The sequence below is a fragment of the Diaporthe citri genome (assembly GCF_014595645.1).
Source record: "Diaporthe citri strain NFHF-8-4 chromosome Unknown scaffold_1, whole genome shotgun sequence".
In the NCBI taxonomy this organism is placed as follows: domain Eukaryota; kingdom Fungi; phylum Ascomycota; class Sordariomycetes; order Diaporthales; family Diaporthaceae; genus Diaporthe; species Diaporthe citri.
Genome location: NW_025064846.1, coordinates 1,555,253 through 1,581,154, shown reverse-complemented (window position 1 = coordinate 1,581,154; position 25,902 = coordinate 1,555,253). Strand labels below are relative to the sequence as shown.

Here is a 25,902-nt window from a genome sequence, read left to right as displayed (position 1 = left end):
GTTAAAATCGAAAAGCGGCGATAGTGCTCTGACCGAATGTGCCCCGGCCTTGGTTGACCTGAGAAAGCTGGTGTTGCGAGCGCAGGGAACGGGTTCTCAAATTGCCGCTCCAGGCGAAGAGACAGAAATGGGACAGGCAACAAGAGACGGGTGCGAAAATAAACGGGCCCACGCATTCGTAAGAGGTTTTCCAAGATGTAGTGTCCTGGGTACACCAGTTTTGTTGCCGAGCTCCCAAGGTCCTGCACGTCGCCTGCATGGGTATGGGTGTACCCTGCAAGAGATTGGTGGCTTCAACGGTCGGAAGCAACTGTGTTCGCCCCGTACCGGGTATTTTGACAAGCGTAGGGCGGTCAAAAGGAACGACGTATTAGTCGATATAATCTTTTGAAGGCCGGCACGTGTATTCGGTATTGGCAGGGCGGCGCAAAATCTCGAAGCGCTCGCTGGTCACAAGTGAGAGATCGGCGTCGAAAATGATAGCATCGAGACGTCGCGGCTCATGTAACGCCACCAGTTCGGGGCACGAATTGGACATCTTGAGAGGGGCGGAACTCCTCCAGTCATGGCACCCAATCCTATCTTGAGACGGATTGGCACAAGCTTGTGACAGCGGCGTCACTGGCGACGTAGATGCTGTTGCTTCTTTGCCATGTCGGATCTCCCGCGACCTGCGTCCTGATGCATGCATGTGAAATGGCCAGTGTCAACGCAGCACATCGTGGGATCAGTGGGCTGCATCGACTGCAGTTTTGTTCCACCAGCCGCCACAAGCCGGAGGTCACTGCGAGACCTGGATCTGCAAGGACGGGAAAATCCAGCCTGAAGCAGAGCGGCGCGACTTGCCGGCGAACCGTCGGTGAACCGATTGCGAGGCGTTAACCTGATACAAGATGTGCAGACTGCAGCGATCCAAGGGCTGTTGAACCAAGGCTGGCAGCGCTCCATCGATGATAGCACGGCAACTAATGGTGGCATCACAAAAAGCCAGCAAGACCGGAGGTTCATTGGATAGGCGGTGTCGTATGCTGATGCAAGCCCGTCACTCGGGGTTTGGATCATGGCTCGAGGGGGAGGACCGGTCACTGTTGCGTGAAGCCACAAAGATCGATAACCCTTGAGCAGTCGAATCTCATCGTAGTGTCGGTCCCTGCCCAGCGATCCAAGCGAGCGGTGGTCGACCCTCCTCCGTTGTAGAAGCAGAAATGATGTTCGACCAGTTGGGTTGTGAGTGGCGCAATCCCGAACCGCGCCGGCAGCATCCGCAGCGGTCGCTCACAAAGGTGCAGGAGGTCGCTTCGCGCCTGCAGCTTTGGCGTCACCGCGGGATCCAACCGACAACAGTAAGGTCAAAAGCCGAGGAGGGAGGGCAGTGGGAACACCTCGACAATTATCTGTCGAGCCTTGCCGAGAAGGGGCCGTAATGCTGCCGCCATGCTGCCTGTGTCACAAACGTCGTCCAGTAAACGATGTAGGATCTGCCAAGTATGCATGCATGGCACTGATGGGCGAAAGAGTACGCGCAGTTCGCTGAACCACTGCGGCATGCATCACTTCGCCTCTGCTTCCGAAACGGTGGCTTCCTGCGCAGACGCCGCGCTGTTCGAGCCAAATGTCACCATCGTCTAAAGGAGGTTGGAAGAAAAGGTGCGGCCAGAAGAGAGAGGGCAAGAACCGGCCCACACCCTCAGGCGGACTACTCGCCGGTCACTTCCCGATTGACGCTTTTCTCTGCTGCTAAACAATCTGCCAAAGACCTGCTAGGGTGGGCTTCGTATGAAATATCGGCTGTGAAAGCATGTACAACCTTGCTGGACTTCTTGGTGATCTCTGTATGCCCACTTTGGGGACCATGGCCTAATTGGGACTGGAGGCAGGACGCTTCGGGCGCCTGCAGCCGTCATTATGCAGATGCGATATGCGCTGTATCACTTCAAGGCGAGCCCAGATGCAGAAGCGAATATATGCTCAACGTGACGTTGCACTGTACGCTTATGCAGACTGGCAGAATCAAGACTCCACGATAGGATGGGCATGCTCTAGTGGGCAGATGTGTCCCAGATTATGCAACGAGGTTTGAGTCGCTAGTTGAAATGACTATGTCACCCCTCCGTGTTCATTAAAGCCTTCTTCGAAGATAGACTCTGAAGAGTGGTCCCTTGCCCTAGGGAGCGGTAAAGGATGAGGTGTGGGTTCACATACAATAATTACAAGAACCTGCCGACCAATGCTTTTCAAGTGTGTCCCTAGACATGCGTGTTGGAGGCTTGGGACCTCGAGGATTCCATGCGGTAAATTTCCCTTGGCGTACGAGCTTTAGAAAGTGCTGGTAGCCAGCCGACTCGCCGCATTGCGGGCATCCACTCGGTCTTCGTCATCCTCTTCATTCTGTTCGGACAAGCCACCGGCCGGAGCCTTCGCACTCTCCTCCTCGCCGTCCCCATCCTCAGCGACGTTGGTCATGTAGCTGGTGGAAACGCTCCTTCCCATTGGATCAACAGATCGTCGCGGTACTCCGCTCCATGCGTCCCCCTTGGGACCCTGGCTTGAAGCCATGCTGGTTCGACGCACTGTCGGGTGCGCCTCACGGCCCAGCCGACTCAGGCCACCAGACGCGTCAATGGCACGGACGTCGGGTCGTACGTTCTCGAGCATGGCCAGAGTCCTGCGTTCGGCCTCAATTTCCTTGCACACAAACTCGCGAATGCTTGCACGCAGATCGGCAGCCGTCCTTGTGAACCACTTATGGCGTTCTTGAACCAAGTTTTGTGTCACTCGCCTAGTCTTTTGATACAGGTAGGCCTCGTTCTGTTTCGCGTCCTCTAGCAGCGAGATTGCTTCGTCTACCTTTTCTCGGCGGACATTCGAGCTGGCCTTCAGACGATCCGCGGCATTCAGTTTGCTCCGAGTGTTCTCTTGCGCCTGTAGGAACTCGCGGAGGAGAAGTTGGCGGTTCGTGAGGGTTTCCTTGACGATGAAAGCATCCGAGGAGTGATACTGGAGGGGATCCCCAATGGTGAAGGCCTCCGCGGTAGCCTGTGCTTGCTGCGAGTCACCGACAGTCTGGACGATCTTCCCAAGTTTGCGGTACGCGTTGGCCAGGCCCTGGTGTGGCTCCTGTACGTGCATACTTCCAAGTCTGACACCAAACTCGGATTGCCCAAGACCGAGCCCTTCGTCTTATTAGTATCCTCACTTGAAATCCCTGAAGATAGGCTCATAACTCACCTCGACGGGATTTGACCAGCTTGTCGACCTTGTGGCCCGCATCCATGGATCCTAGGTAGAAAAGCTTCACAATTGGTCGAGCCTCGGACAGATCGGGGGTGTCATCCGGAGGGGGTGCGAATTGCTTCAGCAATTTGCGCCGCACTCCGGTGGCGGGCTGCTTTTTCTTCACCATCGGGCTATAGCCAAAGTCGCTTTCCACGAAAAGAACCATCTCGTCGTCTCTGGCGAGAACCTCGTTACTGCAAACGTAGTTGAACCACCGCTGCATGAGCGCTTTAACCCTAATCTCGTCCTCGTCGGTTCCAGCACCGGCCGATGTCAGAGGTGGAGGGACAGCCGGGACGATCGCTTCGGGATTCGCAGATATAAGGTACTCAGCAAGCTTCACGAACTCTGAGTGCAGGCGCCTGACATCTCGGAATTGGGTGGTTCGGAACTTTGGAAGGTTGGTCTGCCACAATCGACAGTTAGTATGCGTTCGCACGCGCCGTAGTAGCGGAGAAGAAGATATACATGGACATCGAATCTTAAGATAGGGTCCTTTCGCGCTGCGCGTTCGAGGCCAGTGATCTTGGCTTGGAGCTTGTATACGGGCTGCGTAGGCTTTCGCGCCTGAGACTGCTCTTGACTAGCACGCGCAGTGTCCCCGGACAGCCGGTTGGGATCATGCGGCTGCAAGGGGGAGACATTTCCGTGATGCTGCCCTGGCGAAGCGGCCCCGGATGCTGTCTCTGCTGTATACGTTTGTGTGTCACTCTCAGAAACGGTGCTGCCGGTGCTTGGTCGACCGAAGCCATGGTCTGAAGGCCCAAACCCTTCCTCTTCTTCGTGATCTGCTCCAAAACCGTTGCTTGGGATGTCTGAACCGAACCGGTGTGGCGATGCCGGCGGTTCGCCGGCTACTGCGCCAAAAGTTGTTCGATGGGCTTGAGGCGAGGGCGCAGGTGAGTTGCCCCAGGGCGAAGCGCCTGTGGGGTGATCGGCATCGTGAACAGAGGCGCTGTAATCCATGGGAGGCGCAGTTGAGGACGGAGAGGTAGACACAGCAAGCTCGGGTGCGGATGACGTTGACGGTCGGCACGTGTCGGGGCAGGAGGAGAGCCCAGTGATGCGATCACGCTTGGTGAGCGCGGATTGGACGTTCAGAGGGCAGTTCTCGTTGAGAGACACAATGCAGTAGACACGTGTAGGATGGAATCGCAGGCTTCCAAGAGGTCGGGGAGGATGACGACGAAGACCTCCGACTGGAATAAGCTTGAAGTCGGAGGAATGGGCCGTACCTCCCTAAGCTGTACCGATAGGCAGGCACGGTGGCAGGGAGCGGTGCTCCCAGCAGCCTTGGTGAGTGCCCAATCAAGGTCTGAGTGGGGCCCTTGGAGGACAAGCAGGGGGGAGGGGTGTGCAGATACAGGGAGTCGACATGGTCTCTGGTCACACACGCGGCTACCCATGGACTCAACTTTTTGGGCTTCTCCCAGCAACAGACATGTTGGCATCACTCTCGTGGATCGTCAGGCCAAATTCACAGTGCCGAGTCGCTGAATGAGCCGCAATGCCCATGCCGGCGTGCCTTCTGCGAGGTCGCAGGACCCCGTCAAAAAGCCTTGCCGGCCTGCTCATCCACGCGGTGGTACCTCGGCTTGGCCCTCGACAAAGCTGGGCCTGTTTTCAACGCCCTACGCAGAGATGGGCTCACGTAGCAGCTCATCATGAGGCCGCAGTGGAGCACATCCGTAACATAGGCATTATTGCTCATGTAGATGCCGTAAGTGGCCCCGTGCCCTGACTGAGAAAATGCACTGGTTAGGCATCCTCGAACATTTGCTGACTATTTCATTTTCCCAGGGCAAAACCACCACAACAGAGCGTATGCTCTACTGTAGCGGCAACACACGGCATTTGGGAAGTAAGGCTTTATATGGGCTCTCTCGCTTCATAGTGCATCATGCTGACAGGCCAATGCGTTAGATGTCGACCATGGTGATACAGTCACGGATTTTCTCCCCATGGAGAGGGAAAGAGGCATCACTATCCAGTCTGCTGCCATTTCGTTCAACTGGCCCCGGGCTGAGGATCGTGGGCCAAACGAGCACGCTAAAACTATCAATCTGATAGACACGCCTGGGCACCAGGATTTCCAGTTCGAAGTCCTTCGGTGCATGCCTGTGCTTGATGGCGCCGTGTGTGTCATGGACTCGGTCAAAGGCGTTGAAGCTCACACTGAACGGGTTTGGGCCGCAGCACATCAATACCAGATCCCAAGAATCATCTTCGTCAACAAGCTTGACCGAGACGGCGCTTCCTTCACGAAGTCGGTCTTGGACATTGCCTCGAAGCTGAAGGCATGGCCCTTGGTTTGCCAGATACCTTGGTGGGTCGGTGACGACTTCGTTGGCGTGATTGATGTCATCAAACGTGTGGGCTACAAATGGTCAGGTGGTGGTTCCAAGAAGCTCTATAATCGTGAAGCCCTTCGAAGTGCACTTGGGTCGGAAAACCCATCGCTTGCCGAAGAGGTTGAGCTTGCACGGGAACAACTCATCGAGAGGCTGTGCGACTTCGATGATGATCTTACCATGGAGTTTGCGGAGCACGGAGCGGATCTATCTGACGAGACTGTCAAGCTGAGTATTCGCCGTGCAATTGCGAATGGCAATGGCAGCGTTGCGCCGGTCTTTGCTGGGGCCAGTTTGAGGAATATCGGGGTCGAGCCTCTGCTGGATGCTGTCGTCGATTATCTCCCAAGTCCCCACGAACGCCCTCCTGTAGAGGTCACAACCGCTACGGGAATACGCAGATTAGAGGATCTGATTGCCAAGGAGACAATGAGGCTGAAGCAGAAAGGTGCCAACGTCGCAGTGGCATCCGTTTTCAAGGTCGTCAGCGACGCCCACCGAGGAATGCTGAGTTTTGTCCGTGTGTATCACGGTGTGCTCCAACGCAATGCTGCCATGTGGAACTCAACCCAGCGTCTTGCCGAGAAACCACTAGCAATGATGCAAGTCCTCGCAAACAAGCACAAGGACATTCCGCACCTCAAGGTCGGAGCCATCGGTGCCCTGGCAGGTCTGAAAAAGGCCCGTACGGGAGATACCCTCATCATCTCTCCTGAGAAGGCAACAGAGACCCTCATGAAGAGCATCCAGATCCGACCTGCGATTATCCCACCAGCCGTCACTTTCATATCCATCGAGCCCTTCTCGGCCACAAATGAGGAAGCTCTGAAAAATGCACTGACGGATGCATCGAGAGAGGATCCCAGTCTTCGGTGGACAAAAGACGAGAAGGCTGGGACATATACTCTCTCTGGAATGGGATTACTGCACCTGGAGGTTGCGATTGATAATCTGAAGAAGTTCAAAATCGATGCTCTCTTCGGCACTATACAGGTGGACTACAAGGAATGTGTCACATCGCAATCACAGCAGGAGCAGCATACCATCGATCGTCCCGTCGCAGGAAAGCCAGGCAAGGTAGCCTGTGCGGCCTTCGTTGAACCCATCGATACGGAGCAACAGACAGAATCGTGGCGTGACCGCGCCACCCGCCTCGGCTTCACTGATCTCGAGACGGATGATGAGTTTCACCACTCGAGTTTCGAGCGAGACGGTAACCTAATCAACGTCAACATCATCCGCCCGATTCATGACCCGAAGCTCTTCGACGTTGACACCGTTTCTCACCACCTCCACAACGGGGCCATTGCCGCTTTGTACCGGGGCCCTAGGAAAGGCTACCCTCTGCACGGCTGCAGTATTGAACTCGTGTTAGACTGCGCCCAAGACTTCTTCGGCGCAGCCTCCCCTGCTCATTACCAACAAGTGGGCTATCACGCCGTCCGAAACGCGTTCAAGAACGCACACGACACGCAAAAAGTTGGACTGCTGGAGCCAGTAATGAAAGTCGAGATCGTCTGTCCCGAATCGGCGGCGGCCCAGGTGAGGCATGATCTGTCCTCGAGGCACGGGGGGCAGGTCATGGAGACGGAAGATCTCAACGAAACGGCGTCAGGAGAAGGGGAGATAGACCTTGAGCAGGTTTACGCACCGCCAGATCCGTATGAGTCTGTGACCACGTTGCGTCAACACAAAAGGGGCGCAATGAGGATGCTCAAGCTGAAGGCAAGAGTGCCGCTTAGAGATATGTTAAACTATGACCAGTATCTCAGGAGTCTGACGGAGGGCCGGCACAGCATCCAAATGGAGCTGGACAAATTTGAGAGGGTGACGGCGAACAGAGAGAAGCTTCTATAGCACCTCGTTCTACCTAAGGTCACTTGCCACATAGAGTTGTATAAATACGAAATCTCGAAAAATTCCTCATGAATGTGTATCTACTATGAATTGAGCTGCAGGAAAAGCGTCCTGGGTCGCCCGGGTTTCAAGAGACTGAATTTGTGCTCCTTCCAAGTTTCGTGAAGCTGGACTTTCAGCGGCCGGCCCGCGTAGCCTTGCGGCAGTGGGGCAATTGACCTACACTCCAGGCGCGGACCTGGGCACTTACGCCCCCGGGAAGGTAACATCTCAGGCGAGCGGGCAACTTTCCATTCCACTGAAGGCAGCCCCAATATTTTCCTACAGCCTCATCTTCAATTCAATGCCTCTTCCACCTCTGTCAACACCTGCCATAGCCTGCAATTCGACCGAACAGCGGCTGTCCGAAAATTTTCTCGTCAATATAGAGCAATCTCAGGACGGCCACCCAGTCGAGTGGCAATCTTGTTTTACCTTGGGCCACTAGGGTGGTCAGAATCTGGATCGTCCCTCTGAGCATCGTAACTCGAGATCTGACAAGATGGCGCACATGACGAACCCGCTGGCAACTGCCGAGCAATTGTATCAGCGGAACAACCTCAGCTCTCTTCCCAACGACCTGCAGGATGTCATACTCTATGTGACCCAGTCTCTGACACAGGCTGCGGGTGTTCTTCTCCAGCTGCCGCAGTCTGCCACGGCTCAGGCGAACGTGATCCTTGCCAGATATTGGCTGGCAGAGTCTCGGCCGCTTCTCACAACTGAGTTCGGTGTAAGTGCTCGTCCCTGTCCCGACTCTGATGATCTGTCCCCGCTCACTCATTGAGATAGGACGTCTCAGCCGCCTGTGTATTCCTCGTCTCAAAGATGGGCACTCGCACTCGCTCGCCGCGGGATATTTCAAACGTCTACGCCTATCTGCTGTCCAGCAGCTCGTCGTTCATGAGGAGTAAAAGCGCTCAGCCGCCTGTGGACGATCCCTCATCTTACTACCTGAGCGATGCCGACTACTTCGCCTTTCATAACCGTGTCCTAGCACTGGAGGCGCGGATCCTTTACACGCTGTCCTTCGACACGCACGTGGCCCTGCCTCACCCTCTGGCCGTCACTTACCTCCAGACCTTGGATTTCTGCAATCAGCCCAAGGAGTCGATCTCCAGGCGGACGGTAGAGTATCTCAACACAGCGCTGCTCTCCCCGCAGCTGCTGTACCTGACCCATCAGCCGAACATGCTGGCAGTCTCCGCCATCTATAATGCCGCCAAGGACGTTGGAGCAAAGATGCCCGAGTGCGAGTGGTGGGAAGTCTTTGATGTGGAGCGAGAGGAGCTTGGGTTCCTTGTGGTCGCCATGCGCAGCCTGGAGGGGTGGGTAAGGAAGCAGCGGGAGGAATTTCCATGGGTGGCAGAGGGTATGGTTACGAGGAAGACAGTACAGGCGGAGCTGCTCTCGAGAGGTATTCGAAACGGCAATGGCGGCGAGGCTGAAGATGAAGAGGCGGCGATGATGACACAGATGGATAGAATGATGGAGCAGGCAGATGCTCAGACTTGAAAACCTAGGCGGTAGTCTCCGCAGGCAAGACCAGACGTTTCGGAGGTTGCTCGTTGGCCGCGATGCCACATTGATATTGCAGAAAGCCTGGCGGATATGCAACACTCATATCCGATAACTCACTGCTTGAGAACCCTGTTACAAAGTGCCGCTCCTGGGGGTAGGTCCGACGGCCTGTCAGTAGCTGTCACACGGTTCTCGGGTGCCTCGAGGACCAATACTGCCGTCGTCATCCCCGGGCATCACGGACTCCATCTCACTTCCCCGACAACTATTCACGTTGCCCATGCGGTTACAGACGAAACCTTAACATCATATTACCTTTTCGCGTTCCAGCCCTCTCTGTCATAAGCTTCCCATACGTACAGCCACGACCCGTACTCGTACCCCGAACCCCCCGAAGTCCTGGCGAATACGAGAGAGGGCCGCGATGTCCGGGCGAGCTCAGGACCAGGCTAGTTTGTTCCTCAACGAAACAAGGCTCATCTTTGACCGAGAGGTCATTAGGCAGACTGACGGGTGTTGACAGTTGTCACAGGAATACCTAGGAGTGTGTACTTCTGCATGCCTGCATGTGGCTTAAGCATACTTAGTAGGTTGAATTCTGTCTGCATGTGTGGTCCATCGCGCTGCTGCACCGACTTCCGGGGCAGGAGCAAGTCGCGGCACTCTGGAATGTGATGTTCTTGGCGCGGGTCAGGGTGCTCCCCAAAGATCCTGGCCATTCTGCAGTGACGTAGGAGCGCTATGCCTGTCAGTGCACAGCACGGACTCACAGAAACGTCCGGCCGGTTCAGAATGGCATGCGACGTGGGCCCGGGCCCGAATGTACGGTACACACGGCAGTATTTCAAGTACAGTACGTAGACTACCTAGATATCATCGAGGCGACTGCCGGGATGAACCCTCAGGCAGTGTCCACGCGTCGCCTTGGAGGGCCGTCAAGGCATGTGGAAGGGGGCACATCTGACCTCGGACATCTACTGTACAGTAGTGTACGCACACCGCACGCGGGAAGGTTGTATTGTGAAAGGCATTCAAGTACCAATGTACCTATATGCAGGCATGCAGGCATGTACACTCCAGACGGATATTCAGGAGGCGCGTTCGGGGTCCTAGTGCACAGACAAAGCCGCAACCATGAGCTCATATGTAGGGGAACTGTACGGGCTGTGGGCCCAGCACATCTCGGTACCGCATACCGGCGCCAAGAGCTCGAATTCGGATGTTCGTTCACTTTCCCATCTTCATGTCTCCCTCCTGACTTTCGCGTCTCACAGGGTCTCCCAACTCGGGCCAGGAGGATCGACTTGCACAGCCTGTCAGACAACTTCGCGCCGACAATATGACCGCCCTCTGTCGTTCCTAGCGACGACACAACTGTGCACCGTCCAGCCGCATTCCTCTGTGCACTCGCACTCGCACGCGACCGCCACGTCCTCGCCTCGATCCCATCAACCTCGATCCCATCCTCGATCACTGGTGGCCACTGCTGCGATTATCGAGCTCCAAACCCTTGCGAGCAGACCCGGGCCTCTTCTCGAACATGCCGGTTGACCTTGCGCAATAACGGCGATCCTCTGTCTGTCCTCAACCGGCTCCCACCGCCGACACCGTCATCATGCTGCTGCTCCACCAGACCGGCAGCCTAAAGATTGGGGAGACGGTCCGATATACAGTCACCTACACGCCGTCACAAGATCGAATTCTTCCCTCACCCGAGTGCCTATACCTGCGCATCAAAAACAGTTCTGCCATCGCCCTTCGGGCCGCATTCGTACACGGCCCCTACAACCTCTCCGCCGCCGCCTATCCCGCCACTTTCAACCCCAACGAAAAGTTTGAGGATGCGCGTCTCTATGGCGTTCCGGAGTTCGAGCCCATGCTTAAGGCTGGTGGAACCTGGACTTGCCACTTAGTCATTCCGGAAACAATCAGGCAGACTGCAGGCACCGGAGGTTCCGGCCACTTCGGCAACGGCCCGGATCATGACGGGGAAAGCGTCTCATGGATTATCGAGGTGTCGTCCCAGGTTATTTTCTCGGCTTCTGCAGCCGTACATTACGATGTGCTGCTGGCGCGGGATGAGAAGTCTTTGACCCTAAATTCCGGCATACCTGTTGTTGGAAACCACGCCCAGGTTCCTCAACCAGGGCGGGTCAGCGACTTCCAACAGAGCAAGGGCGCCAAGGATGGTCGCCATAATGCCCAGAACAAGGGTGTATTTTCCAGAGCAATCCACCTGAAGGTCGAAGACACCGCCAGCCTTTGGAACACCCCCGAACTGCCGGGCGTTGAGCAGCCACCGCCGCAGGCTGATGCTGCCAAAGGCACAGACACTGAGGCGACCCAGCCAGCTCAACACCCCAACAAGCCCAAGGACAAGGATCGGAAACCGACGAAGAAGAAACAGGTGCACTTGGTCATGCTCACGCACGGCCTCCATAGCAACCTGGGCTCCGATATGCTGTTTCTCAAGGAGAGCATAGATGCCGGCGTAAAGCAAGCGAAGGTTGATGCGAAGGAGAGACGAGCCAAGGAGAAGCAGAGCCAGTCTCAAAAGTCCAAAGAGTCGGGCGGTGAAGAAAACGCCGACTCAGGCGTGATGCTGGATGACCCTTACGATGAAGTTTCAGACGACGAAGAGACCATTGTTCGTGGGTTCTCCGGCAATGCCACTCGCACAGAGAGGGGCATCAAGTACCTGGGTAAAAGACTAGCTCGATATGTCTTATCCATCACCTATCCCGATCAACCGTTCCTGCCGGCTGGTAAGGCAGCTCAGGAGGTCCTTTCGCATAGTTTGAAGGGAGATCCAAATTCGCACAAGGACGCGGAAGGGAAGCCGTCCCACAAGCATAGCTCCATTCACAAGAACGCGACAGGCTTCGAGGACAGAGGGTACCAGATCACCAAGATCAGCTTCATCGGTCACTCTCTGGGTGGCTTGATCCAGACATATGCTGTGGCCTACATCCAGAAGCACTCGCCACAATTCTTCGACCTCATCAAACCCATCAATTTTGTTGCACTGGCGTCCCCGTTCTTGGGTCTCAACCACGAGAACCCAATGTACGTCAAGTTTGCCTTGGATTTTGGTCTCGTTGGCAGGACGGGACAGGATCTTGGACTGACCTGGAGAGCACCGACAATCGCAAGGAATGGCTGGGGCGCAATCGTCAGTAACCTAGGCGAGAATGCTCACAAGAAGGTCATGGGAGAGTCTCAGTCTGAGTCGAAGCCGCTACTCCGTATACTGCCCACAGGCCCGGCGCACATAGCTCTGAAGAAGTTCAGAAACAGGACTGTGTACTCCAATGTTGTCAACGACGGGATCGTTCCACTTCGAACTAGTTGTTTGTTGTTCCTGGACTGGCAGGGCCTGGGCCGCGTGGAGAAGGCACGGCGGGAAGCAGGCCTAGTAGAGACTGTTGTTGGTTTTGGCTGGGCTGAGCTCACCGGTGCAAACGTTACATCCCCCAGAAATGGCCCTTGGACTCCCAGGGAAGGCAGCGACAACAGCAGCCCTGCCTCGGGAGCCGCCACTCCTGTTGGCTCCGGAGATTCTCATGAGGTGCCTCAGCCCCCGACTGACGCCATGCTGGAGGATGACAGGCAGAGTCTCAGGACCGCTGCCACACCGTACCAAGACGAAGGATACCCGTCATCTACGGCCATCACTAATAACACAAATCCGTTCTCCGGATTCTTCTCCTTGTTCAAGCACAACAACGAACCTCCAAAACAACCTGCGTCACCAACCACCAAACAGAAGAAGATTTACCAACGCAGCCAGACCCTACGCTTCGACGAGAACGCATCAGAATCGTCACAATCGTCCCAAAAGTCCAAAGTCACTTCCGGCCATGAGCTGGGCACGGATGCCGACAGCAGCCTCTCAGCACCACCGAAGACCACATTTTTTGAGTCCGCAGGAGATCTCCTCAACCCGAAATTGCCTTCGGTGGATTATATCATTGATCCCTCAACGAGACCGAGGACAATTTTTCACGATCGAGTGTATCATCCAGCAGACATCCCACCTCCACCCCTGAAGAAGCGCCCCACCGGCACCTTGGCTTTACGCAGGAAGTCATTTAACACAGTGGCATCCTCCTCGAGCCGTAACTCACAATCTGGAACTTCTTCCGTGCATCAACCTCCTGCCCATCAAGACTCATTATCTTCAACCAGGGATTACGACGACACCGAAAATACCAACCCAGACAAAGACCCGTCCGAGGTTATTGACAGCTCAAACATGAAAGTGGAAGAGAAGATAGCTCGCGCTTACCACCGCGATCTTTCTTGGCGGAAGGTCTTGGTTAAACTGGAGCCGGATGCTCACAACAACATCATCTGTCGCCGTATGTTCGCCAATGCGTTCGGCTGGCCTGTGGTGAAACACCTCGTCGACGCTCATTTCAGCGACTCATGCGCGGCCCGTCTGCGCGACGAAGACGAGAAGAATACTGAGCGAGCCAAAGCGACCGGCCAGCCTCCAAGTGAAGACGGCGGCGAGACCAGGCCAGAACCTGGCCCGACAGAAGAAGCCATGAGGCCAAGCCCCAGCAAAGACCAAGATACCTCACAAAAGAACTCAGAACACGCTGGGCACAATCGGACGGTGAGCGAGGCCCTTGAGGCTCGGGATAAGGTCCTAGACCTCCCGAGCAACTCCGTGGACCAATCTCCGCCGGGACATCGTCCTGTTCGAGAGAGAGTCGACTCAGTAGATTGGAGTGAGAGGGACTGGGCAGACTCCGAAAGCGAGATGGATGAGACGCAGTCCAGTGGTGGTCAGCAGAAAGACCCCGGCCAGGCAGGCAAGAAAACATCCCCTGAGCGCACTTCCAGCCCCGTCAGTGGATTTTGGACGGAGAAGATAGTCGGGAAAGGCGCGACAAAGAGAAGGGGCAATTCGCCAAGTACCCAGCCACCAGAGAGTCAGGCCGCGGCTGAATCTTCAAGACCGGTCTCCGGCACGCCGGGAGTGGCGGGTGCCCCGGGAGCCCCGGCAGCGAAGCCGGATGATGTGGATTGATCTGGTGCATGGGCACGGCAGAGAGGGTATAGAAATAACGTCGCCTGCAATAGCATTGTATGGAAAGGCGAGGCAACAGCGAGACACATGCTTGATATCAGACTTCACTATTGTTGGAATTAATACCACAAGAATACATCATACCGAGAGCTATGTGTGCATATCTGACTGCAACGACCCAGAAGCCCTATTTCGAGAGGAGACGATGACGGGGCTGTGCTTCCAGGACGCTATGATGTGCTCGGCGAGCAAGTGCGCGTAGGAGTCAGATCACTCGGGTCGGAATCCGGGTCGCCGGCCGTTTCGTGGGAGCTGGCTCTCTGGCAGCGAGACTCAGGATGGCCGGCTTCCCAGGAAGGGAAAGTCCAGCCCTCGGATCCGGCTCGGACATTACCAGCCACCCCGGCACCTCCATATTGACGTGTGCAGCTCAACACAGCGGTGCCGTTGTTTGTTTAACAACAGCGGCCGACACGATGGCACTCCTGTGTGACCGTTCGGCCGCACTGCGAAAATGCAGGCATGACCCTGGCCAGGTTCTCTTCGTCAGGACGAGAGGAGCCGAGCCGCGAGGGATCGGCGTCGCAGCCGGATCGGCACCGAATCAAGACTCGGTGATCGGCGGTTGCACGGCGTGGAAGCCGATGGGCTGGGCTTTCGCTCGAAAAGCAGCCTCCACCCCAGCGAAACCGAGGCTCCCCAAAAATTTAGAAAATAAAGAAAGCGAAAAGGAAAGCTTGAATTGAAAACGAGTTACAAGGTCTTGCCTTGCGACAAGCACAGACAATGGAGCACCACCCTGGAGAGGTCTAGATGTTGGACAAGCACGCATCCCTCTACTAGGCCATGGACTGTGCTCCTGTGGCTGACTGCATCCTACGGAGTTGGTTGTACTGTAGGGACATATGCCCTCTTAGTCCGTTAGTCCGTGGCAGGTGTGAAATGCGTCACTCACACCACTGGCCTGGCTACCTGCTTACCATGCACTTTCTGCAGGGCACGTTTAGCGCAGGTCATGCTACCCGCCCACCTTCTCTTCCCGCCTGTCGCGACAAGCCACAGCCGGCGACGGCGACAGGATCACCGACCCGAGAAAGTGGCAGTCAGCCGGCGTGCGAGATTGTTGCTGAGAAAGGAGACTGGTCTGGTTGAGATGGTGGTCATGCTCGGAAGCAATTCCCTGGGCCACCCTGTGCTATGCGGTCATGGACTTTCAGAGCCGGTTCCTACGCGCAGAGCACCGCAGGCGGCTGAGGACTTTTTTGATGATGTCCGTTGGGTAGATGACATCCGTTGCAGGTGTTCGGCCTGCGGTCATCTGGTCATGGCAGGCCTGAGTTGCTAATTTACGCCATGCAGTGCCATGGCAGCAACGCTACAGTAGGGCGAGATTCGAGCCTCGGCACCAGAACAGTGCCGTGCCAGTCTGTTATGCTGCAGCAGATCGATGTAGGACAATGCCAGGGCAGGTCGGGGGTTAAAGCCGTGTTGGGTCGGTGATAGTACCATTGCGTGCCGGGTTCGCGTCGGCATCTTCTAGCTTGTTCTAGAAGCACTCCTGCAGGTTGGACAGTGAAACGCCCAGCAGTATGTAGTGACACCGTAACAGGTTGCGTCCATGTTTACATGCCTTCCTGACTAGGTAGGTACACGCCGTCGACACACACGACAGGGTCCTGGCTGTGCCATGCACATCAGTCATCACAGCACAACGTATAGATCAACAGCATGCCACCACCATGGGGGCACACAAGGGTCTCCTTAGGCAGCCATCGGCTCGCCTCAATCGACGGTGGGGGTGGGTATCGTGGGCGCAACATGTGGGACAATTCGAAGTACTTTGCCAGAAGCATGCAGTGACAGGTCCCGCGGGGCCGGGACATCGTGCATTGTGTGCATTGTGTGCATTGTGTGCATTGTGTGCATTGTGTATCAGTAAACCACAGGCGGGGATGTGGATGAGCCAAGTCACAAGTATTCCTGTTCCAAGACGGCCGAAGCTGCATGTGCATTCACTCAGTCAATCGGGGTGCCCGTGGCCTGGGGAACATGGAAGGAGGTGCTCGGGTCAATGAGGGAAGGGGGTGGTCGCGGGTGGGTAGGATGAGCAAAGATCGGCCGGACTTTAGCGGGGTGACTAATCCACGCCGCGCGCGACTGATGGGCCGGGGTGATGCAAGCCACGGTTTGTAATGACACCAAGCCCCAGAGGAACAACTCTTGGGTTTCTAATATCCAAGATACACGCATGCAACAGCGATGGGAACAACTTTGGAACACGTTGGTCCCTCTGGGGCCTCTGGGTGGTTTAATGCTCCATCACAGAGGCGAACCCACGCCCTTGTCCTACACATCAGGCGGCGAGGGTGAGTGGCTTCGAGTCTCCCCAGGCCGCACCAGGTACGCAACCGCGAGACGGGCGAGCATGGGACAGCCTTTCCACCAGACAGCAGCTTCTAATCATGGATATCCCCCAACGAACATCAGCGCCTCTATCGGTTGGTGTCATCTCATTCGTCAAGGAAGCTAGCTGGGTGCTGCGTTACTGCTCGCCGCGCGGGAAGCGTAACCAGCCCCCCCTTCATGTGCCTTGAGGCTGTCCATGGGCACTTCCAGAACTGCCCCCCCCCCCCATATATATATAATATCTCGGGCCCAGGGCTCAGTCTCACACCCCATATAATCCGGCCTCGGGTGCTGCACTCAGGCGCTGCACTACCCATGGATAAGACACCCATACTAGACTCGGATCCTCGGGCTGGGAAACAGGGTCGACTTTGTACACTCCTTCTTACTTCTAATATAACCTCATACTACCCTCACCCGGTCATACCATGAACTACACGAGGAAGAGTAAGACTATCTTCCATACTATCCCTCCAACATACAGTCGTCAAGTAATGGGCCTTGACTAACAATATCCAGGAGCCCTTCTCGCCTGCGACTTCTGTAGACATCGGAAGCGGCGGTGCGATGGAAACCACCCTTGCTCTACCTGCCTCGAGGCAGCGGCAGACTGCATCTACAAAGAGCTCCCCGTGGATCGGTGGGTCTTGAGACAGAATCCCATGTCGTCTCGCCACCTCTGTCGGGTCCAAGGCTAACTTTTCTTGTAGCGTCGAACCCTCATCCTCGTCCCAGGGAGTGGTCGCCGAGAGACTGAGCCGGATAGAAGCGTAAGTCACCACGCTACAGCTTGTCCAGGCTCCCATGTGGCGACAGACTCCGTCGCTGGCCAAGGGCTTTGCCTCGTCACCCCCACATCCTCGTCCACATCCATACTTGCTGTCACCCTCCTTCCTTGATGTGGTTCGCCTCTGCTGACACTTGTGGGCAGGCTGTTGGAAGAGCAGGGGCAGAGATTGAACGACATGGCACGGGGAGATCACTACGCTTACACCTCGACTCCCGCCTCGTTCCCGTCCTTCCGCTCTTCCCCTCAGATCCCAGCTGCCTCGCCCCTCTCCGTGTCCAATCGATCGCTGGAAGCTGCGGACGTAAGCTTTGAGAGCGCCCAGTTCCTGATTCCCCCTGGCCACACGGCGACCTCTATCTGGCTCCTGTCACTCCCAGCCATCCAGTCTGTGATAGGGGATTCTCCAAGGACCTACTTTCACGAGCTTGAGGAGAGCACACCGCTCCCCCGTCCCCTGGATCTCGTCAACCCTCAGCCCGTCAACTGGCCCTCATTTGCGCCCGAGCTACTGCAGAAGCTCGCTGACGCATACTTCAGGGATGTCTCGCCACACCTGCCCCTACTCTCCCGGCTGTACTACGATATCCTCCAGAATGATCTCTTGGAAAACGGGCCGACAGAAGACATCGAAACCGCCATCTGCCTCTGTATCTGGGCCCTGGGCTCCGTGGCGTCCAATTCAACGGACGCTGCTGTTCCAGAACACGAAACGGATCCTGCTATAGACCTCGGGATGGACTTTTTCCAACCCGCCCTGAGGATTATCCTTTCCAAGTCTATATGGGGGTTCACACCCAACCTAAAGGTCTGCCAGGCTCTGTTCCTGGCCGGGACGTACTTCTCCTATTTGGGGTCGACCGCTTCATTCTTGGAAGATGATCTACACTGCGGGCCTCTCTATCGCAGCCAACTACGACTTCACGCAAACGGAACAGTTTCCGAACGAGCCAGAACAATACTATGAGGACCGTCTCCGCATATTTTGGTGTTGTTTCACGGTTGAGTGGTAAGCAGCTCCTTGCCGCAACTTAAGGGACCCCCTTCTGACCGGGACAACAACACAAGTCCTATTCTTTCATTTGCTGTACCACATGTCACTTCAAGTTGGAATCTTTTACTAACATGCAGCAGTGATCGGGCAGCCACTCTTGACGTCGTCCGCTCGGGGATTGAGCCACTCGGAGACAAGATGCCTCTTCCTCGTAGTGTCGAGGTCAGCGATCATGATGATCTGATCTACTTCGTGGCCGAAACAGCCATACAAAGACTGATCAACAGGATACACAGTTCGCTATATTCTCCTGACAACATCGACATGACCGTGCTTTCAGAGACGGTACCAGCGGCCGCCAACCCGACCCTGAACAGGCTGTTAGCCATCAGCTCCGAACTGAACCGGCAGCTCGAACAATACTACAACTCGATCCCCATAACGCCACCCATCACGGCCGATCCAGTCTCGAATGACAGAAGGCGCATACTGAACCTGCGCTACCACCATGCCCGCCATATCATCTACCGCCTTTTCGTTATCTACGTTGCTTCGTACAAGTACCTCCAGCCGTCACCACCGATCCTCCAGGGCTCGTCAAGGTCACCGAGCACTCCAATTTTCCCAATATCTCCGATCCCTAGGACGATTATCGAGAAGTGCCACATATGTATTCAGTCGTGCGAGGCCTTCCTGCTGGAAGCTGTTGACATCTTGGATAAGCGGTCTCCCTACCTGTGGTCGATCTCGGACGGGGCGCTGGCATGCTTCGTGGTACTGTTCATGGCGAGCCAGTCTCCCTATCTCCGGCACCTGACGCCTGATCTGACGAGCCTGGCGGACATGGTCATTGCGAGACTTAAGAAATGGGCCACCCCTGGGTCAGTGTTTGAGGCTCAGGTGAGTATTGTGGACGGACTTCTGGGCCGTTGATTCAGTTGTCTTGATATGCGATGTATGAGACGGGCAGCATGACTTCATGTGTGCCCTGTTGTTGTTTTTTGTGGGGGTTATGTCTCGATGACTGTCGCTGAGCTTTTGGAGTTTCTCTCTCTCTCTCTCTCTCAAAAAAAAAAAAAAAAAAAACCCATCAGCATGATAAATACGGCACTTAGGTAGACTAGATGGTTGATCAATGACCGTTCCCCGTCCAAGGGTTTTGGGGGCCAGGGGGCTTGGTCAGCACCATAGAAGATCAAGGAGAGCGGGTTGATTCAATGGCTAACGTGGCGGTGTTTTTGCATTGGATGGCACTCGGAAAACTAGCTGGTATCAGGCAGGGACTCGGGCCTGGAGACGGCTTGAAGTCGACTGTGCTGCCCAGGTGCTTACGTACTGCAGGACAAGGTACCGTGATGTGCGATTGCGAGGTGCGTGTGGTAGCTAGCGGTAGCCAACGGTACAAAGTAGTGGCAGCTGCGCGGGGGGCCTGGGACTAAGCTTCCGGTATGCAGCGTGGCTCCCGCAGTGGGGCGCTTCTGATTGCCATTCACGGACCAGGGTGAAGGGACCCTTCGTCACCGGCACTGACTGGCCCAGTTTCGTCGCCTGTTGGTGGGGAAGCGTCATGCGGTCGGCATCCTGTCCCTGAGATCTGTACATACAGCAGCAGGTAGACCAAGTAGTCTACATAGACCGCGGGCAGCCAGTCCGGCACAGGCATGAATCCATCCCACCACAGACCAGTTCTTGAAACCCGTCGACCCCAATCCAAGTATTGATCCAACCGCAGCACCTTGCGACCGTCACCGTCCAATCCGGCTCCCATCACAGCCTAAACCTGCCCTGGCCTGGGCCGCAGGCACCCAGCGACCCTTTCTCTCAGCGCCCGCCCAATCTCAAGCCACGACCCCTTCCTTTCACCCCCCGAGACCGAGTCCCTGTGAGCCCGTCAAAGATCTATCCTCCCCATTGAACCCGCTCGACTCCCGCCTCCGACAAGCCGCTATCGAGCCACCGTGGTTTTGAAGAGCCTTCTCACAGCACAAAGATCGGCGCTGTCCCCCCCTCGTGCTTCACCCCTGGCAAGAGATCCGCCACTCCTGTCCCGAGGCAACCTCTGGCGCTTCGCCGCGCCGTGTGACGCTTTGCCGCCAACATGGGCGCCTCCATCATTCAGATACAGCATGACGGTGAGGGACCCCTCCGCCCACGAGGTGGAAAGCCTTGAGCTCTGGACCGCTTGCTGACTGTGATCCGCCCAGTCATCCTCAACACCCTGAAGGACATCACCCAAGGCGACGTAAGGAAGCCCACACCCCACCACATGGAGGCAGATCGGGCCGGAGCGACTAATTGACGGTGCCCTTGCAGTGGAAAGTGCTCGTTGTCGACGAATTCTCAAAGAAGATCCTCGATAATGTCGCCAAGGAAGATGACATCCTCAACCAGAATGTCGCCAGTATGCGCTGGCCCTCCACTGTGCCCCAGAGCCCGCCCAATGCTGACGCCGTCCAGACATCGAGCGCATCGAGGACAGACGAGACATGAACCCAACCATGGACGCTATATACTTTGTCTCCCCAATGCCACACATAGTCGACTGCCTCCTCGCCGATTTCGACCGAAGAAGATACCAGAGGTCCTTCATCGTGCTGACCGATCTCCTGGAACCGCAATTGCGACGGCGCCTATATTCCCACCCACAAGCTCGAGAGCTCATCGCCGATTACAAGATACTGAACATTGACTACTTCCCCCGGGAGTCCCACCTGGTCACTTTCCGCGACCCGTGGAGTTTTCCTGTGTTATACCATCCCGGCTGTAATCATCTTGTCCGGGAACATATGCAGGCATTGGCGCAGAAGGTCAGCACCACCCAAAACCCCTTCGCTAGAAGCAGCGTGAAGCAAAGCTGACATTTCCTCACCTAGATCACGAGTGTGTGTATATCGTTGGGAGAATACCCCAAAGTGCGATATTACCGACCACAGAACCCCACACACGACGCAAGCGTTCTGTGCACCCATCTCGCCCGTTTCATACAAGAGGAGCTAGACAACTATGCGCAATGGAACCAGGCCTTCCCTCCTCCATCCAGCAGGCCGACGGGCGTGCTGCTGATAACGGACCGGAGCATGGACCTTATGGCGCCCCTCGTCCACGAGTTCACCTACCAGGCCATGGCGCACGATCTACTCACCATTAAGGAGGGCGACAAGGTGACATACCACATGACCGTTAACGAAGGCCAGCCGGATGCTGAGGAGAAAGACATGGAGCTCCAAGAGAAGGACAAGGTTTGGGTTGACAACAGGCACCGGCACATGAAGGATACAATCGACAAGCTCATGGGCGACTTCCAGAAGTTCATCGACCAGAACCCGCAGTTCACGGACGGGGAAGGGAAGCCCAGTCTGAATACCATCAAGGACATGTTGGCGGGTCTGCCCCAGTTCCAGGAAATGAAGGAGGCTTACTCGTTGCACCTGTCCATGGCGCAAGAGAGCATGAACCAATTCCAGAATCACAAGCTGCCAGATATCGCCTCTGTGGAGCAGACACTGGCAACCGGACTGGACGAGGATCTGCGCAAGCCGAAGAACGTCCTCCAGGAGGTTGTGCGATTACTAGACGACGAATCCATCACCAAGTCAGACAGGCTACGCCTGGTCATGGCCTACCTCATCTTCCGAGAAGGCGTGGTCGAGGAGGACGTGAAGAGACTCGTGGCGCATTCAGCTCTCGAGCAGTCACAATGCAACATCGTAACTAATTTGGATATTCTCGGGGCTCACATTCTCAAGGGGCTCAAGGAAGTCCGGCCACCCCGACCACCACTTTTCCCACTCGACAAGAACCTACAGCTGAACGAGGAGTACGGCCTCTCTAGGTTCGAGCCAAACGTGAAGCACATGCTTGAACACTTGTGCAAAGGCACCCTGGATCCCACCACGTTTCCGTACACGAAACCGCCAGCAGATCCTAACGAGGATATGATGGCAGGACAAGGCTCCCTGCGCGCTGCCAAACCAAGCTGGGCCGGTGGAGGACGTCGCGTGGCCGACAACCGACAGCGCATAATTGTCTTTGTCGCAGGCGGCGCAACATATTCAGAAGCCCGATCGTGCTACGAAATCTCGGACAAGCAGAACCGAGATGTTTTCCTAGTCACCAGCCACATGGTGACACCGAAAATGTTCGCCCGCCAACTCGGCGACCTGTCAGTCGACAAGCGGCGCCTGGACCTTCCCATGGAACGCCCCAAAGCCAAAAGCACCAGCCCATCTGTTCGAACGCGAGCGGCCTCCCGCCGCCAATGCAGACCGGACCACCACCACCCGCCAAAGGCGGTCCCATGGGCATGGCCCCGGGCCAGCAGCGCATCCAGCGCGCCCCGCTGCCGCCGGGCGCGGGAGGCCTTCCGGGCAGACCAGCACCACCCACACAGCAGATGTCGCAGATGTCAATGGGCGGCGGCCCGGCGCCCCCGAGGCCGGCACCCCCGATGAACGGCGGCGGCAGCAGCGGCAGCATCTCGGCGCCGACACCGCCGCCCGACGACGGGAAGCTGCACAAGAAGGAGAAAAAGAAGCGGAACATTTTCGGCATGAAGAAGTAGCGTCTCTCGGCCTAATACTGCTTGCTTATAGCCCTTTGGCCCTACATACCCCCAACCCCCCCTTCTGTTTTGGATTGTCAGATGGGCGGACTTCTGTATGTGTGTGTATAGACGGACGGCATCACGGGGGCTTGCTGAGTGTAGGAATGTTTTCACTTTTGATGTGAAGACTGGTCGCTTGCCGGCCTGATCAACATGTACAAATCAAGGCATGAGCACGGCGTTTTCTTTTCACAAGGGTGGTGTCGTCGTTGTTGTTGGCTGTCAACAGCTCACACAGCGTTGTTGTGAGTTGAGTTGGGGCAGGCAGGCAGGCAGGCAGGCAGACAAACGTACGTAGTTCGGTAGAAATCCAGTGTAAATATCTAGGCTCGGTCACCATCGAGGGAGGCCTTGGGGTTACCCAACCCCATAACGCAACACACAGTGCTTCATGTGTTTCGCGGTTCCTGGGTTTCGCGGTTCCTGGAGGTCATGTGATTCATACTCTCATTAAGACCTATTGACAATTATGCGATTGCGCACTGCTCTCGCTCATGCTCTGCGAGCCGAGACGAGCGTCCAGTTCCGCCGTGCCAATTGAGTGTGCCAAGCCAGCATGAGGGCTCCTAGACGCCGAATGACTTCCAGCAAGTCGCTCGTCCTGGTTTGCGCGCTATATTCGTAGGGCCCCAAGGAGCAATGTGGAAGATACCAATAGCCTGGTGCCCTGACCGACTTCATGTCATTCATCATCACTGTCAAAATGCTCGGCTCAGCCCATCACAGTTGCTGCCAGTCGAGCTCGCGTTGTGTTTACAATTCAGCCGGTGTTATTGCACTCGTCCTTCACGTGCTTCTCCTGCTATCTAACGGCGGAATGGCGCCGCGCCTGGGGGCGGCATTCCACCGCGTCCGTCAAAAGGGGCCCCAAAAACCATTGCGTCCGGGCCTGGGAAGCCGCCGATCATCATGTGGCCAGCCCCGGGTGGTGGGGGGCCGCCGCCGAAGAATCCTGGTGGAGGCTGCATGCGGGGTGGGCCGGGGATGTTGTCTGGTGGGAAAACACCAGGAGGCATGTTGGGAGGTTGGAACATGCCGGGCACCGGTCCGTTTCGCGGTTGACCCATCAGTCCCGGAGGGGGGATCATGGGCCGCTGGACAGGAGGCATCTGCTGACCTGGCTGCATGAACTGCTGCTGTTGCTGTTGCTGCTGCTGCTGCAGAGCGTGGTCCAGGCCAGGTGGCCTCTGCAATATCTGTGTTGGGTGCATGGGCCGGCCGTCGCCTTCCGAGTGTCGGAATTGCTCGTCAGCGAAGCCAGGTGGGCCCTGCGGGCGCATCTGTCGCTGGGCCGGGCCACGCTGTTGCACAAAGTCCGGCTCACGCTCCGGGAAATGGGGGAGCGAGGCTTGCCGCTGGGGCTGCGGCATGCGCATGATTTGTTCGATGCGTGGCTGCTCGGGTGCATGGCGGCCGCTTTGCATGAGCTGCATGAGAAAGTCCCTGCTGGCGTTCGACCCGTGATCAGCTCTACCGCTGCCTTGGCTCTGCGCGGTATGACGGTGGGTGAGGAGATCTTGCAGCATCTGATCGGGGCGAGCAGATGGAGGTTGACTGGGCGGAGGCATAGGGCGCGGCGCCAGGATCTCGGGGCCTCCTGGAGGGACAGATCGCAGACGGGGCTCCTCTCGGCGGTCCATGCCGTATGGGTCAGCTGGCTGAGGCGAAACGACATGAGCTTTCTGAGCCAGAGCCTGGGCAAGGTTCTGGATCGGGTCTTGGGTCATGTTTTGCATTGGTGGGGGCGGCGGCTGGGTGAATGCGCCGGCATTGGGCGGTGTTGGCGTGGACTGTTGTTCGCCCTGGCGTGGTAAATGGAGTTTCTGCAGCAAAGCTTGGAATGCCTCTTTCTCTGCGCTGTTATGCTGGCCAGGCTGAGGGACCAAGGGTTCTGGATTAGGTGGCGGTGGCCCAGAAGCTGGAGTACTCGGCTCGGTCCGCCCGCGAGATTCGCTCGCTTGGGGCACCGCTTGAGCAGAAAAGAGGTTTGCGAATCTTGAGGACTTTCCGGTTGGGGCGTCGAAGCCGGCTGGCGCTTTAGTTGCCTCGAGCTTGTCCCCTTCAGTCGCAGGCAGTGAGGTTAGTTTAGACCCGGCGAAGGCCTCGAAGAACTTGTCAGGACCCCGCTCCACAGCCGGAGCGGACTGGACAACCGGAGGGTCGGCGAAGAATGAAGGAAGCGCGGGCGACGGTTGGACTTCAGGTGCTTTCTCGACAGGTTTGCCCCCTCCTCTGCTTGCCTTCATTGTCTCCATGAATTTCTTCAGGTCAGCTTCGGTGTGGCCATGGGTTTTCTCCTCAGCTGGCTCATCCAACCACTCTGGTTCGCGCTCTGAAGGGCGCTGATCTCGGTCCTTCTCCCACCGGCGGTCGTGTCGATCGTTGCGGTCGCGATCGTTGCGTTCGCGGTCATTGCGGTCACGCCAGCTCTTGGCCTTGTCGATGCGCTCGCGGGCCGATGGACGTTCAGTACCCTCGTTGGTCTTGTTGTCTTTGAACCAAGGTTCTGACCTCCCCCGGTTCAACCCGTTCCTGCGAGGTGCGTCTCCCTCTTCCACATCGGTGTCCATGTTACGGCGTGGCCTGTCTCTGAGAGTGTCATGGTCGTCGCGCTCCTTGGGGCGGCGGTCATCCTTCTGTCGGTCACCGCCCATGCGGCCAGTGAAGCGCTCGGCGCCCTCCTGGCCAAAGCTCTTGCGGGGTTTGACCGTACTCCACCCTTCACCATCACGGTCACCATCACCACGCCGTCGGGGGTCGCTCTGCCTCGCATCACGGAAACGGTCGCTGATGTCATCACCGCCAATCTTGCTTCGGAGGAAGCGGTCGCGGGCTTCAGGGTCGCGCGGGGTCCTCTCACTGCGGTCACTGTCGCCATTGTTCCCGCGCAATGAGGTGGAGGTGAAGTTCATCCTGGGAGGCCCCAGGATTATGCCATCGGAACCTTGGTCAATATCAGTATAGGGTCTTTCTCGAGGTTAAAGGTCACCAGGGCGGGTGCGATCGTACTTGCTCCATTGCGAGAAACAT

The 25,902-nt window shown here is 56.6% G+C and overlaps 8 protein-coding genes across 8 annotated transcripts; 6 read left to right on the top strand and 2 right to left on the bottom strand.

The window, feature by feature from the left end:
* Window positions 1-2,316: 2,316 nt before the first annotated feature.
* On the bottom strand, window positions 2,317-4,242 carry INS49_000422 (uncharacterized protein; the record flags this gene model as incomplete). Its single annotated transcript, XM_043161260.1, has 3 exons — window positions 2,317-3,173; window positions 3,229-3,682; window positions 3,745-4,242. The coding sequence occupies 3 exons, from the start codon at window positions 4,240-4,242 to the stop codon at window positions 2,317-2,319; spliced, it is 1,809 nt and encodes a 602-aa protein (XP_043029766.1).
* A 541-nt stretch (window positions 4,243-4,783) lies between these two features.
* INS49_000421 (uncharacterized protein) lies at window positions 4,784-7,484 on the top strand (the record flags this gene model as incomplete). Its single annotated transcript, XM_043161259.1, has 3 exons — window positions 4,784-4,996; window positions 5,077-5,137; window positions 5,200-7,484. 3 exons carry the CDS (start codon window positions 4,784-4,786, stop codon window positions 7,482-7,484), a joined length of 2,559 nt encoding a protein of 852 aa, XP_043029765.1.
* Window positions 7,485-8,025: 541 nt separating this feature from the next.
* Window positions 8,026-9,038, top strand: INS49_000420 (uncharacterized protein; the record flags this gene model as incomplete). Its single annotated transcript, XM_043161258.1, has 2 exons — window positions 8,026-8,256; window positions 8,316-9,038. The coding sequence occupies 2 exons, from the start codon at window positions 8,026-8,028 to the stop codon at window positions 9,036-9,038; spliced, it is 954 nt and encodes a 317-aa protein (XP_043029764.1).
* A 1,621-nt stretch (window positions 9,039-10,659) lies between these two features.
* INS49_000419 (uncharacterized protein) lies at window positions 10,660-14,082 on the top strand (the record flags this gene model as incomplete). The annotated part of the gene is made up of 1 exon (XM_043161257.1): window positions 10,660-14,082. The coding sequence occupies one exon, from the start codon at window positions 10,660-10,662 to the stop codon at window positions 14,080-14,082; it is 3,423 nt and encodes a 1,140-aa protein (XP_043029763.1).
* A 2,834-nt stretch (window positions 14,083-16,916) lies between these two features.
* On the top strand, window positions 16,917-18,242 carry INS49_000418 (uncharacterized protein; the record flags this gene model as incomplete). Its single annotated transcript, XM_043161256.1, has 4 exons — window positions 16,917-16,935; window positions 17,008-17,128; window positions 17,199-17,258; window positions 17,420-18,242. The coding sequence occupies 4 exons, from the start codon at window positions 16,917-16,919 to the stop codon at window positions 18,240-18,242; spliced, it is 1,023 nt and encodes a 340-aa protein (XP_043029762.1).
* Window positions 18,243-18,467: 225 nt separating this feature from the next.
* Window positions 18,468-19,202, top strand: INS49_000417 (uncharacterized protein; the record flags this gene model as incomplete). The annotated part of the gene is made up of 1 exon (XM_043161255.1): window positions 18,468-19,202. The coding sequence occupies one exon, from the start codon at window positions 18,468-18,470 to the stop codon at window positions 19,200-19,202; it is 735 nt and encodes a 244-aa protein (XP_043029761.1).
* A 1,165-nt stretch (window positions 19,203-20,367) lies between these two features.
* INS49_000416 (uncharacterized protein) lies at window positions 20,368-22,830 on the top strand (the record flags this gene model as incomplete). The annotated part of the gene is made up of 6 exons (XM_043161254.1): window positions 20,368-20,401; window positions 20,474-20,511; window positions 20,583-20,670; window positions 20,727-21,076; window positions 21,143-22,435; window positions 22,492-22,830. The coding sequence occupies 6 exons, from the start codon at window positions 20,368-20,370 to the stop codon at window positions 22,828-22,830; spliced, it is 2,142 nt and encodes a 713-aa protein (XP_043029760.1).
* Window positions 22,831-23,678: 848 nt separating this feature from the next.
* INS49_000415 (uncharacterized protein) lies at window positions 23,679-25,784 on the bottom strand (the record flags this gene model as incomplete). The annotated part of the gene is made up of 1 exon (XM_043161253.1): window positions 23,679-25,784. The coding sequence occupies one exon, from the start codon at window positions 25,782-25,784 to the stop codon at window positions 23,679-23,681; it is 2,106 nt and encodes a 701-aa protein (XP_043029759.1).
* Window positions 25,785-25,902: the final 118 nt, after the last annotated feature.